The 15,490-nt window shown below is 44.5% G+C and overlaps 2 protein-coding genes across 2 annotated transcripts in view; both read right to left on the reverse strand.

The window, feature by feature from the left end:
* Window positions 1-15,490, reverse strand: part of PPM1E (protein phosphatase, Mg2+/Mn2+ dependent 1E) — a 273,332-nt gene that overhangs the window by 139,159 nt on the left and 118,683 nt on the right. The gene's annotated exons all lie outside the window — the stretch shown is intronic.
* LOC146060591 (uncharacterized) lies at window positions 5,187-8,359 on the reverse strand. The gene is made up of 2 exons (XM_083173967.1): window positions 7,638-8,359; window positions 5,187-6,785 (listed from the first exon to the last, which is right to left on the reverse strand). Exons 1-2 carry the CDS (start codon window positions 8,052-8,054, stop codon window positions 6,213-6,215), a joined length of 990 nt encoding a protein of 329 aa, XP_083030093.1. The 5' UTR covers window positions 8,055-8,359; the 3' UTR covers window positions 5,187-6,212.

Genomic DNA, 15,490 nt, shown 5'->3' on the forward strand with positions numbered 1-15,490 from the left:
AAAATAAAACTAATTAATAGGTCTTCTAAAGTGCTAGAAGCATGAATACATACATTTCAAAGCCTTGGTCAATGTATACCTAGCAATTCTATATTCAGGCTCCCCTCCATCATGTTTTTTTTTTTTTAAATACTGTAACTTTATTTGAAGCATTAGTAAAAAAATGCAGCACAATATGTAGGTTAACTTCTTTTGTTGATATTTTAGTAAGGTACTTGTGTATTTTGGCGGCGCCCCCGATCTCCATCGCGCGATGTTTTAATCGCATCGCATGCCATGCACCCGATGGCATGCGATGCGATGCGATTTTTGCCCCCTATGCGATGAAAGATTGTATAAGCACCCTAAAGGGTGCTTTTAAGCAGGTATCGGAGTCCCCTCGCGGCCTTCACAGGTATCCGCATCCGCTCGCCACGCTTCGGGCTCGGTGGCTCGCTGCGCTCGCCACACTTTCTATTCTCAACTCCACGCCGACATGGATAGTGGGGGTATGAAAAGGTCGGAGGACGCGTACTGCCGCCCCTTGCGGGCTCGCTGCGCTCGCCACGCTTCGGGTTCACGTTTATAGTGGGGGGGTGGCGGGGGGGGGGGGGGTGCATTTAACATTGTAAGCACCCATTAGGGTGCTTATACAATGTTTAATCGCATCGCATCGCATTGTATGGCATTGTATGCCATATACAATGTCAAAAATTAAAAAATTGTATGGCATTGTACAATATCGCGTCGCATCGCATACCATCGTATGCCTTATGGTATGCGATGCGATGGGCGCCGCCAAACTACACAAGTACCTTTAGTAATAACAAATATCAAATATAAGTATAGCATACTGTCAACAATTGTACAGATCAAACAGAAAACATTTTCTGTGAACTTTGCACAACAAGAGAGAAAAAGGGAAAGTTAAGTGGGTCAGGCAGGTGTATGGGGGGAAACTCCATAAAGACAGAGAGAAGTGCACGGACGGTATAATGGTTAGTATTCCTACCTCATAGTACTGAGGTCATGTATTCTATTCCTAACTGTGTGGAGTTTGTATATTCTCCCGGTTCTTGCGAGGGTTTCCTCTGGGTACTTCGGTTTCCTCTCACAATCCCAAAAATATACTGGTAGGTTAATTGGCTCCCAACAAAATGAACGCTATAATGAATGTGTGTGCATGTACATGGGGTAGGGAATATAGATTGTAAGCTCCACTGGGGCAGGGACTGATGTGAGTTTTCAATTATTCTCTGTAAAGCGCTGCGTAAAATGTGTGCGCTATATGAGCAACTGCTAATAAATAATAAGTGCTCAGTTAGGAGTGAGGAAACTGATCCTCCGATAGAGTATCCAAGATTTAATCCATAAAATTGAGTGGAAAAAAATATTTGTGAGTTTGGACTTTAAAATTAGAGGACAGAATGGTAATGGAGCTTTCCTTAGTATTCGTTGTTTTACCCGTTTTTACCTTTTGAAGTGAACCCTACACCCAATTCCATATGGAAAATATAAAACAGTTTTGCCCCAACTAAAGGCATGGTGTGTGTGTGTGTGTGTGTGTGTGTGTGTGAATTTGTTGGTAGGGGCCAATTAATATTGTACAGCTTGCAAATTCGAAAACAATATGTTCTATAATATCTGTTTGATAACTGTAGAAGAGACCACATGAAGGGTTAATTGTCATCATCTGTGCTAGTATTCTGAAAGAATTAAGCTGTTTCAGCCCCCACCACAGCGTTTATCTTGCCTGCAGTGTGTTGCTATATTTAGGTAGCGTGCACATAAAAAAATGGACTGATTGTGAATTAACTACACATCTACAGCCATTGCTTAACATGTGACCATGATTCCCATCTTACTACTAACTGATTTGGCAGAAGATTAGTGTTTTCAAGTAGACTTCTAGATTGAGGGTATAAGATTTAGAGCAACATACAGTATCTACTGTATACCATATGATTTTTGGGTTAACTAGGAAAATGATGAGTGATATGTTAGAATACACAGTATATAGTTACATTGTAGCTAAGGCTGAATAAAGATGTGCGTTTATCAAGTTCAACCTTTGGTTAGAGTGCATGATCTATTTGCTACATCCCTTATATAAACTGAAATCGGATTTAATTATATACAGATTATGATTGTTGTTTGTACCCTTGGATGCTGTTGCCCAATAGATGATTGTCGAACCTTAATTTAAATTAATTTATTGTGTCATCTCTTAGGTAGAGAGTTCCACAATTGAATTACCCTAAAAAAAGTTTTTTTATTTTAAGGGGACGAAATATTTTCTCCTCTAGTCTAAACTCATGCCCGCGTGTCCTAAAGTCCTTCCTCAAAGCAAAAAGGGTGCCTGACAGTTCATTACATTGGCCCCTGATACAGTGGAGAGCGAAAGTTTGGGCACCCCAGGCAAAAATTAATTTTAATGTGCAAAAAGAAGCCAAGGAAAGATGGAAAAAAACTCCAAAAGGCATCAAATTACAGATTAGACATTCTTATAACATATCAAAAAAAGTTTGATTTTATTTCCATCATTGACACTTTAAAAAAAATGGCATCTTCAAAAGTTTGGGCACCCTGCAGAGTTTATAGCATGCACCGCCCCCTTTGGACAGCTGAGACTTGGCAGTGTTTTGGATTGTTCTCAATCATCGTCTGGAAAGACCAGGTGATGTCAATCTCAAAGATTTTAAGAGCCCAGACTCATCTGACCTTGCCTCAACAATCATCACCATAGGTTCCTCTAAGCAGTTGTGTAGAACACTGAAACTTAGAAAAGTTGACACCCACAAAGCAGGAGAAGGCTATAAGAAGATAGCAAAGTGTTATCAGATGCCCATATCCTCTGTTCGGAATGTAATTAAGAAATGGCAGTCATCAGGAACAGGCACACCAACAGTGCAGATTTTAGTGATATCCAGGCTTTAGCACAGATGGTTTAATCAGAATCCCTCAGATACTAAATAAGTCACCTGTGCTCAAGCCTGGATATCTAGAAAACCTGCACTGTTGGTGTGCCTTGAGGACCGTGGTTGGGAATGCCTGGTCATCTTTCCTTGGCTTCTTTTTGCACATTAAAATGTTTTTTTTTTTTTTTGCCTAGGGTGCCCAAACTTTCGATCCCCACTGTATATTTGTACATGTTAAGCATGTCTCGACTTAAATGTCTCTTTTCTAGCATAAACAATCCCAATTCGTCCAATCTTCATACTTTAATTTCTACAACCCTTTTATTAGCTTTGTTGCTCTTCTTTCTAAATAAAAGAGGCCTTAGCACTGAACCCTGTGGCACGTCACTTAGTACATGTATCATATTTGAAACTGCACCATTTACAACCACTCTCTGTTTTCTATTCAGCACCCAGTTTCCTACCCATCTACACATTTTTACCCCTAGTCCCAGTTCCTCCGATGTATTTTGGATACCATCCCTTACAATTCCCTTGAATAATTTACCCACTGTTAAGCTCACAAGACTAAAATTTGCTGGGTCATCCTTTTTTCGTTTTTTTGAATATTCCCCATTCCTTCAGCACTTTACCAGATGAAAATGATTTCACAAAAATGTAATACAGAGGGCTTGCTAATGCCTCCCTTAATTCCATTAGAACCCTAATGTGGGGTACACACCAGGACGACCACCGTCGTTCACGACCGATAGACGACCATGGAACGATTTCCCTTGGACTTCCCGGGAGCTCCCAGGCAGTCCCCAGCAAACGATTAGCAAAAATTGTGGTTTTTTGGCGGAACGATCTAGATCCGATCCCGATGCGCCCGCGATGGTCGTTAAGACGGTCGGATCGCTGGTTTTTGTTTTTTTGCAAGAACACATGCTACCGTCGTCAGATTGGCTTTTGAAATTTGAATGAAGGGGCTGGACTAGCAGAGGGGGAGGACTAGCAGAGGGGGATAGGAATAGCAGCAGCCATTTTAAACCAGTGTATTTCTGCTTTGTTACTAGTGAGGCTTGGTTTATACCTGCTGAACGCTGGACATAGCTATTTACACATTACTTTGTTTTGCCTGCCATTACAAAGTGTCTTTTAACCCTGCACTATGGAGAATGCAGTGATGGGTAGTCACCAGCAACAGTACCTGCTCTATTATGCAGTGTTGAAGCTCAGACGTCAGAGAGCCCAGCGCAGGAGAGAAAGATCATGCTGGACAAAGCAGTGGCTACTTCAGCGTCAGACTCGTTCGCACATGCCACTGCTCAGGGACATCAGGGAGAATAACCCAGACGATTTTCGTAACTTCTTGAGGATGGATGATGCCACATTCCAGGAATTGCTGCGTCTGGTGACTCCCCACATCGAGAAGCAGGATACCAAGTATCGCATGGCTATCCCTGCTGAGGAACGGCTGGTGGTGACCCTGAGGTTTCTGGCGACAGGACGGTCTCTTGCTGACCTAAAGTTTGGATCCCTCATCTCCCCGCAAGCTTTGGGCCTCATCATCCCGGAGACCTGCAAAGCCATTGTGAAGGTGCTGCAGTACCAGTATTGCAAGGTAAGGATGAAATATACACTGTACACTTTATTGTGCAAACAAAATATTTTTATTTATAATTTAGGCCTAGGACAGAAACAGGTTTTTTAGGCCTTTCATGGTTAAAACATGTAAAATAGTAAATAGATTGTGTCAACACAAATATATTATAATACCATATATAAAAGATATTGTACAAAAACACACACTATATATAAAGATTTAAGTATGTATGACCCAGTTTAAACTTTCCCAATAAGTACGGGCTACTGTGTGGCAGAGGATGTCTGCCGCAGATAAGTAAAGGCTGCGGCCCACATGGCGCATGGCGCAGATGCAATGGTCCCGGCCCCATTGATGTGCGCCATACGCCATGTGAGCAGTGGCCATCACATACCTGCAGCTGAGACCATGTCTGCCGCACAGTACCCCATACTATTGGCAAAGAAAAAAGGGCAATAAATGGAGTTTGCTATCCAGATTGAGGAGAATCCTGTTCTCCCTCTGGTAATGCAGGTACAGGTAGCAGCATATAAATAAACAAAAAAAACACACTCTGGTAACTTCTGGAACATGCCCTTACAACAGTAGGGATAAGGTACTGTGCGGCAGAGGATGTCTGCTGCAGATATGTAAAGGCTGCGGCCCACATGGCGCATGGCGCAGATGCAATGGTCCCGGCCCCATTGATGTGCGCTATACGCCATGTGAGCAGTGGCCATCACATACCTGCAGCTGAGACCATGTCTGCCGCACAGTACCCCATACTATTGGCAAAGAAAAAAGGGCAATAAATGGAGTTTGCTATCCAGATTGAGGAGAATCCTGTTCTCCCTCTGGTAATGCAGGTACAGGTAGCAGCATATAAATAAACAAAAAAAACACACTCTGGTAACTTCTGGAACATGCCCTTACAACAGTAGGGATAAGGTACTGTGCGGCAGAGGATGTCTGCTGCAGATATGTAAAGGCTGCGGCCCACATGGCGCATGGCGCAGATGCAATGGTCCCGGCCCCATTGATGTGCGCCATACGCCATGTGAGCAGTGGCCATCACATACCTGCAGCTGAGACCATGTCTGCCGCACAGTACCCCATACTATTGGCAAAGAAAAAAGGGCAATAAATGGAGTTTGCTATCCAGATTGAGGAGAATCCTGTTCTCCCTCTGGTAATGCAGGTACAGGTAGCAGCATATAAATAAACAAAAAAAACACACTCTGGTAACTTCTGGAACATGCCCTTACAACAGTAGGGATAAGGTACTGTGCGGCAGAGGATGTCTGCTGCAGATATGTAAAGGCTGCGGACCACATGGCGCATGGCGCAGATGCAATGGTCCCGGCCCCATTGATGTGCGCCATACGCCATGTGAGCAGTGGCCATCACATACCTGCAGCTGAGACCATGTCTGCCGCACAGTACCCCATACTATTGGCAAAGAAAAAAGGGCAATAAATGGAGTTTGCTATCCAGATTGAGGAGAATCCTGTTCTCCCTCTGGTAATGCAGGTACAGGTAGCAGCATATAAATAAACAAAAATACACACTGTGGCCCTTGTGTGGCAGAGGATGTCTGCTGCAGATATGTAAAGGCTGCGGCCCACATGGCGCATGGCGCAGATGCAATGGTCCCGGCCCCATTGATGTGCGCCATACACCATGTGAGCAGTGGCCATCACATACCTGCAGCTGAGACCATGTCGATGGTAAATGATAAAGTAGCCTATTTTTTAAGACAGATCCTCAAAAACAGGACACTCTGGATCTTCTATCAGTAAAGAACTGTAGAATTGACGGTACTGGGGGGGTTGAGAAGGCTGTGTAGGTGTTGACTGGGTATGTGTTGGAATTGTGCTCGACTGGCCTGCTACGGTGGCAGGCGGAGTAGGCACTGGTGATTCTAATGACAGTGGTGTGTCTGGTGCACTACCAATGCCAACTATTTTAGTGCCACTGTTGAGATACCCTAAACTGCCATTATACACCAACTCCATGCATAACTTTTCAAAAGTAAGTTGCTGGTCAGGAGCCATGTTGCGAACACACTCTGCCACATAAGTGAAGTAGTTGTCATGTTTGTCGGGGTTTCTTTGCAGGACTTGATGTGCCCGCATCATAAATTCTTCATGTGCCGCTGCTTCTCCTTTTTTTCCTTTGCCACGCATTTTTTTGGCACGGGGGAGTGGTGGAGTGGGTTCCAGGGTGGGTGGCGGAGTGCGTGCCGGAGTAGGAACTTCGTTCGATGTACATGCATTCTCAGATAGGACAGATAGGTCTGGGGTTGCAGGTGGGTAGTCACCAAGCTGTAAAAAAATTGAACATGTTTACTAATCAATTCTATTTACTTCTAATTTCAGTTCCCTACCAGCGTGAATGAATGGAAAGTCATCGCAGAGGAGTTTGAACAGCGATGGAACTTCCCAAATTGCGGTGGAGCCATTGATGGCAAACATGTCCGCATAGCCCAGCCTATCAATAGTGGTTCCTACTATTTTAATTACAAGGGCTATTTTAGCATTGTACTAATGGCTGTTGTTAATGCGAACTATGAGTTTATCTTCCTGGATGTAGGAAGGAATGGCCGTGCATCGGATGGTGGCACTTTCAAGGACACAAAGTTCTACGAAAGGCTCATAGCGAACACCCTTCACTTGCCGTCTGTCCAGGAAACTAAACAGGGGCTTAACTTTGTTTTTGTGGCTGACGAGGCTTTTGGCCTGCACGAGCATGTCATGAAGCCATATGCGCAAAGGGGGTTGAACCATGACAAAAGGATCTTTAACTACAGGCTATCCAGGGCACGGCGTGTTGTGGAAAATGCTTTTGGCATCCTGGCAAGCCGGTTTCGCATTTTCCACACTGCCATTAACCTGAGGGTGGACAAAATTGACTGGGTTGTCACGGCGTGCTGTGTCCTGCACAATTTGCTCCGCAGAAAAGCCACACAGCAAAGGGCTACAGGCACAGCACTCCAAGAAGACCAAGAACTGCCAGAGGAGGTAGTGCAGATATCCTCCTTGCAAACCCCAACACAACACTACACAGGGAGTGCACGAGCCAAACAGGTGAGGGAAGAGTACATGGCCTACTTTAATGGGGAGGGCGCTGTGGATTGGCAGGAGGAATCAATTAGATAGCCAAAAAAATAGACTCACCGATGCAGACTGCGAATTCTCCTCCTCCTCCTGCGCCGTGACTTCTTGGTTTTCATGTTCTACCATAAGGACTACTCCTGTCCTCATCGACTCCTGGCTGAGGGTGAATGTCAACCGGTCATAGTACCAGAGCGATGTTTGATACATCTCGTCGACTCCAGCACCAGACTTCTTTGCAGCCTCCATCTTCTTGTGTTCCTTTAAGAACACCGTGCGCATATTCTGGATGCGTTTCCTCACCCATTCAACATTGGCCTCTGGGTGAAATGGAAGACTGTAGCGTGCCAACTCCTCCAAGGCTTGGTTTCTTTTCATTTTGTTCGAATACTCCTTGGATTTTGTTCGCCACAGGCATTCGTGTGCACGATATTTTTCAATAAACCCTTCAAGAAACTCTTGTTCCTTTGCGTTGGACATTGGGACTGTAAAAAGATAAAACCATTTTAGTTGTTATAGTTATACCCATGTTTTGTTTCATATTTAAATTTTTATAGTTATAGTTACCAGTTTACCTAGTTCTTATGTTTTAAGTATTTAAAATGTTAATAAACTTTTATGAAAACCACTATACATTTTATTGTGCAGATTGCTATTCACACACACAGGTGAATGGGGCCTAGCAGAGAGGAGTGCATGGAATACTGCAATGGTGGACAATGGTTTATGTATATATATCTATATATACACAAACACACGCACACAGGTGAATGGGGCCTAGCAGAGAGGAGTGCATGGAATACTGCAATGGTGGACAATGGTTTATGTATATATATCTATATATACACAAACACACGCACACAGGTGAATGGGGCCTAGCAGAGAGGAGTGCATGGAATACTGCAATGGTGGACAATGGTTTATGTATATATATCTATATATACACAAACACACGCACACAGGTGAATGGGGCCTAGCAGAGAGGAGTGCATGGAATACTGCAATGGTGGACAATGGTTTATGTATATATATCTATATATACACAAACACACGCACACAGGTGAATGGGGCCTAGCAGAGAGGAGTGCATGGAATACTGCAATGGTGGACAATGGTTTATGTATATATATCTATATATACACAAACACACGCACACAGGTGAATGGGGCCTAGCAGAGAGGAGTGCATGGAATACTGCAATGGTGGACAATGGTTTATGTATATATATCTATATATACACAAACACACGCACACAGGTGAATGGGGCCTAGCAGAGAGGAGTGCATGGAATACTGCAATGGTGGACAATGGTTTATGTATATATATCTATATATACACAAACACACGCACACAGGTGAATGGGGCCTAGCAGAGAGGAGTGCATGGAATACTGCAATGGTGGACAATGGTTTATGTATATATATCTATATATACACAAACACACACACACACACACACACACACACACACAGGTGAATGGGGCCTAGCAGAGAGGAGTGCTTGGAATACTGCAATGGTGGACATTGGTTATATGTATACACACACAGATGGGGCCCACCCAAAAAAACAAAAGTGACATGGTCGGGTGCACGGTTGCCAAACCAGTGCTTTATACACACTATATACATTGGTGGCATCAGTGGGCATGCATAGAAGAGCATTGGGAGTGCAAACATACCAGGTTGTTGTTCTGGGAGATGAGACAAGAAGGAGAGTCCAACTGCTGCGCCAGCGCTGTTTGCTATGTGGAAAAACATGGCGCCGGGGGAGTGTTTAGGAAATGCCACTCAAATAGGCTGGATCAAACGACGGACGCACCGACGGACGGACGACGGAGGCGGCAAAAAACACTCACGATCTGCATACGATTGACGGTCGGTCGGCCTGGGATTGACGGATCCTACCTGCAGCACGTAGGACCAAAGATGCGACCAAACGAGCGGCGTGAACGCGCATTGGATCGGAATCGGATCAAATAAATGGCAAAAACACACGATAATACACACAATCTGCATACAACCGGTCGGAATTGGATCTAAATTGACAGAATCGTGCCCTAGTCGTCCTGGTGTGTACCCAGCATAAGATGAATCCCGTCCGGACCTGGGTATTTTTTTTATTTTGCGGAGCTGTAGAGAATTCAATAATAAGATCAAGTTGGCTCGTCCCATTTGTGAATTCCACTGTCAGCTCCTCCTTAGTAAACACTGATGGGAAAAATGTATTTAAAAGTTCTCCTTTGTCCTTATCCTCAGTAAAGCTATTTCCATTATTGTTGGTTAAGAGGCCTACATTTTTTTTTTATATTATTTTGTTATTTATGTATTTGTTTTATGTATTTGTCAATTCAGGCAATTTTTAGCCTGTAAATATTTCTTTCTTTTTTTTTAAATCTGTAGACAAATCATGAATTCTGAGTTAGAAAATGTACTTTAAGAGCCTACCAAAATGACTGTATAGAACATGCCCAGCCAATCTGTGGCTCTCCAGCCCAGCTGATGTTAATATTATTATTAACAATTATGTATATAGTGCGCAAATATTCCACAGCGCTTTACAGAAAATATTTTAACATTCACATCAGTCCCTGCCCCAGTGGAGCTAATAATCTATGTACTTTATTCTGGTTGACTTGCAAGGCTGCTAAATTCGCAGCCATGCAAGCCCCCAGACGCTGCCCACTGTATGCAGGTCACCTTGGCCCTCCTCGCACGCACAGCTGCGAATGGATGTTTTTTAAAAACATCCATTCGCAGCCTATGTGGCGACACCCACATCATTTGATGGTCGCCGACCATCGAATGATGAGAAAGGTGCATGCATACCTAACTCTCAGGTCACTTAGATATATGTGCACACTCAATAGGTACAGGGTTCCGGTGATGTCAGCTGCCCGCCCCACACACCACTGGGTGATTTGCATGGGAACGTCCCAGCGTGTTCATGGGAACACCCATGAAACTCTGGGCGTTCCCATGGGATGAATCCCCTGGCCAGTCTCCCACATCCCAACCACTTTCTAGTGAAGCAGATATGATGAGGAGAATGTATAAACAATTGCATTGTGGTATTGAGAGGTCAGAGTTTAGTGATGTTAAAGCACGCACGTAGGTGCCTGCATTTCGGAGGTGGGGCCTATTGAGTGACAGTACAGCCCTGTACCTGAAGGTGAAAGCAGGATCTTCTCTCTAGGCTTCTCCCGAGGGAGGAGACTGTATAAGTAGCCAACTAAAATAGCTACAAGGAGTGCAGGTGCTTTGGGGCCCAGAGCTGAAGAGAGCCCATCTTTACTGTGTAAGTTACATGTGCTAGATACATTTATAACCATTAGTTGGTATATAGGGGCTCTTACAAACTTTTGCTATAATGTCTAGTTATGCCCCTGTTAGTGTGCAAGTATACACCAGTTTCTTCCTACTCTAACCACAAAGAAAATTGTAAATGAAGTATAACTGATAACATTTGTCTGCTGAAGCGGGGTGAGTGCTGATGCACTATATCTCTCCCCCTGGCTGGCTCCTCTGGGCATGCAGATGTCAAAATCAATAGCAGCTGGTGTCAGAACTGACAGCGCCACAGACCATTCATACATGCCCACAGAATTGGTGTGCTATCTTTTAGACAGAATCACGAGACAGCAGCACATAGGACCGCTGTTCCTGAGAACATTTATCCTCCTTCATACATGGGGAAGAAGTGGTATCAGCGTTGTAACTCTTTACCATAATGAGTCTTCATACATCTACCCCTTTGTTTAAAAACTGGGTACTTGTTTCCTAGCACGGCCACACCGATTTACATCAGGGTGGTCGTGTCGGAAAAATCGGGTCGATCGCATCGCAGGCGATTTGGTCGCATGCGATGCGATCGACGCAACCGACCCGATTTTGGACCCGATTTTTTGATTGAATGAAATGTAAATCGGGTCCCTGGGACCCGATTTTACATTGGATTCAATGTAAAATATTCCCTACACCCCCAAATTTAGCGACGTAAACCCCACCCCACGATAGACGCCAACCCGAAGCGTGGCGAGCGCAGCGAGCCCGCGAGGGGCGGCGGTGCGCATCCTCCGACCTTTTCATTCCCCTACTATCCACGTCGGCGTGGAGTTGAGAATAGAATAGTGTGGCGAGCGCAGCGAGCCACCGAGCCCGAAGCGTGGCGAGCACAGCGAGCCCCGCGAGGGGACGCGTATACCTGTGAAGTTATACGCGTCCCCTCGCGGGGCTCGCTGCGCTCGCCACACTATTCTATTCTCAACTCCACGCCGACGTGGATAGTAGAGGAATGAAAAGGTCGGAGGACGCGCACTGCCGCCGCTCGCCACGCTTCGGGTTGGCGTCTATCGTGGGGTGACGACGGGGACATCTATAATGTGAAATGGGTCATATTGGCCCATTTCACATTTTTCACATTTTTTTAAAGGTGAGATGGACTTAATCAAGTCCATCTCATCTTGTGCCATTATAATGGCACAAGACCGACGCGATCCTCACGATTTCAATGTTAAAAAATATTTTAACATTGAAGCCTATGGGGAAATCGGGGGCATCGCGTCGGTCGCGTCGGGACCAATGTTAATGGTCCCGACCGACGCGATGCCCCCGATATTGTACCTTTGCCGGCAAAATGGACCTGATTTCAAAGGAAATCGGGTCCATCGTGTGGATCGTGTACCTTAACTTAAAGGTACACGATCCACAAGATTGTGGCCGTGCTAGGAAACAAGTACCAAAAACTGTTGCTGAACTTGTATAATAAATAGATACATATGAAGTTATCAGGGTTGTAAGGGGTGCAAGGCCATCCTGGAAGAGACTCTTTTCCTAAAATGAAAATAATATGATAATAATGATGAGGATTGTCATTATTATTAATAGGAGCAGTCATACAAGGCAGCACTGCACCATCATTATATTTGCATACTGTAGAAGGGCTAAGCTGTTTTGGTAGGGATATTGCAGAGCAGGCCTGAGGGGTGTGGGTTAACAGATGAACAGTCACTAGGTCAACAGTCAATAAATTGACACCATATTGTCAACAGTCATTAAATCAAGAGTTACAAAAGGTGGACAGGGTCACAAAGTCAACATGTAAAAGGTACACTGAACCAAAGGCCAACATGAAATGGTCAACACAAATAATTTTTATGTTTGGGTATAATTTTGTATGTTTAACTATATATATATATATATATATATATATATATATATATATATATATATATATATATATATATGTTCATCTGTTATTTGAAACGTGTACCGTTGCAAGCTCGCTTCGCTCAACCAGGCTTTGGACAAGGTGCCTCACTGTACTAGGCACGGGTACTATATTCCAAATCATAGACCACGTAGTTAGTAAATCAATGCAAGTTGAGAAAAACATGAAAAAAGGGTCTACCATTTGCATGTGGGCATTTTTAACCTATTGACTTACGACCATATGATGTCAACCAATTGACTGTTGATCTATCACCTGCCACCCGGCCAAAGAAGGGTAACAAGGCAAAGCATATAGAGTAGCACTGCGAGTATGTGCCAGGAACATAACTAGAATTTCCTCTAGGAACAGGAAGTGGTATGGAAGGAAGTAGTATTCACCTTTTCCTGCATTTGCTTTACAAAAGATTGCATAGGCTAAGTTGCTGTGAGCAGCTTAGCATATACGGCCCATGCTGAATCAGTCCTTATGTCACAATCAACATATGCCTTTGTAATGTTTTTCACCTTGATTATAGAATGTTTTATGGAATCCCAAAATACCATGTAAGGTGTGTATATACCTGGATATAAATGTAGGTGCAACATTCACTATTATTACCCAGACAAATGAAACTGAATTGAATGAGGTATTTATAAATAAAAATGAGTTGAAATCCAATAATTCATAGATTATCTAATTATAAATCAGTTGAAATAATCGCATGGGTGTGATTAACATAACCGGTTCTGGTCTTACAGACTTATATATCAGTCATGTGATGTATTATTGTTCAAATCTTACTCTATATAATTAAGTTATAAGCTGGGTATACACTAGATCAGTGGTTCCCAACCTTTTTTGTCTCCCGTACCCCTTGATTAGGCTTTTCATTTATGATGGGGCAAGTCATACTGGCAATGACGAGAAAAAAAAAGTGCAACCACTTGACCACAATATAAGCTCAGCCCATTCTGCGGACAGCATATAAAATAACAGAACCTTGTCAAATCTCTATTACTGAAGCAACAGACATTCCAACGGATCACGTTAGCCTTCCAATAGTGCCAGATACACATATGCCCCCAAAAGTGCTAGATACACATATGCTCCAATGGTGCCAGGTATGCCCCCACAGTGCCAGAAACGGGAATGCCACCACGGTGCCAGGTATGACCCCATGGTACTGGGTATGCGCCCACAGTGCCAACAATGCCCCCATAGTGCCAGCAACAAGTATGCGCCACAGTGCCAGCAATGCCCCACAGTGCCAGCAACAAGTATGCCCCACAGTGCCAGCAACAAGTATGCCCCACAGTGCCAGCAATGCCCCACAGTGCCAGCAACAAGTATGCCCCACAGTGCCAGCAATGCCTCACAGTGCCAGCAACAAGTATGCCCACAGTGCCAGCAACAAGTATGCCCCACAGTGCCAGTAACAAGCATGCCCCACAGTGCCAGTAACAAGCATGCCCCACAGTGCCAGCAACAAGTATGCCCCACAGTGCCAGCAATGCCCCACAGTGCCAGCAATGCCCCACAGTGCCAGCAACAAGTATGCCCCACAGTGCCAACAATGCCCCACAGTGCCAGCAATTCCCCACAGTGCCAGTAACAAGTATGCCCCACAGTGTCAGCAATGCCCCAGTGCCAGCAATGCCCCACAGTGCCAGCAACAAGTATGCCCCACAGTGCCAGCAATGCCCCACAGTGCCAGTAACAAGTATGCCCCACAGTGCCAGCAATGCCCCCATAGTAGCAGCGGCGGCAGCTACACGGCAGGGGGACACTGGACTGTCCTCTCCCCAGCAGCAGCGTCAATGGTGAGTGTGCTGCTGCTGGGGAGAGGACAGTCCAGTGTCCCCCTGCCGTGTAGCTGCCGCCGCTGCTTCTCTCAGGGAAGGAGAGTACAGCACACTGCGTATCTCTCCTTCCCTTCACTGTGACTGGGCTGCCCACCAATCAAAGTTCGCGGGCTGGCTCGCAAGCTCTGATTGATTGGCGGACGGGCGGCCAGTCACAGGGAAGCACACTGAGGGGTAGGAGAGATGTGCAATGCACTCTCCTCCCCTCCAGCAACCTGCCGCGGCCGCCATTACTGGCCGGGCCACCGCGTACCCCTGAGCAGGTGGACGCGTACCCCCAGGGGTACGCATACCACAGGTTGGGAACCACTGCACTAGATAATATTTTTTAAACAAGTTGTTGTTTTGAGCAGAATTGGAACGATTTATCATGTGTACTGTACACTCTATTGTGCGTTCACATGAGTCATTTATCAGATGAGAAGATCTCCTATCATTTTGAGCAAATCTTCTAGTGTGTATTCCCTACCTGACATACATACATGATATATCATCAACAATCAAACGATGCAAGATATATCGTTTGGTTGTTTGAAGGATTGCACTGTGTCTGCACACTATATCGTTTGATCTGGAGATGAAGGGAAATCAGGACAAGCATCACGTCATTTGCACATCATCTAGTGGTTCCCAGTATTACTGTAAGTATCATTATAGTCTTATTTTTGTGACCTTATTTGTATCAACATATCCTTAACTTAAAAATGTCATTATATGACCTAAGTTAATGGTTAAATGTTCCACAAATGGACTAGGGGACCTAATTCTGGTAACATATCTTAGCAATAAGAAATAAATGGTTGGCAGAATTTATCAAAACTCACATGTAGGTACAGAATTACTGTT

This window comes from Crinia signifera, chromosome 2 (genome assembly GCF_055691185.1).
Source record: "Crinia signifera chromosome 2, ASM5569118v1, whole genome shotgun sequence".
Taxonomy (NCBI): Eukaryota; Metazoa; Chordata; class Amphibia; order Anura; family Myobatrachidae; genus Crinia; species Crinia signifera.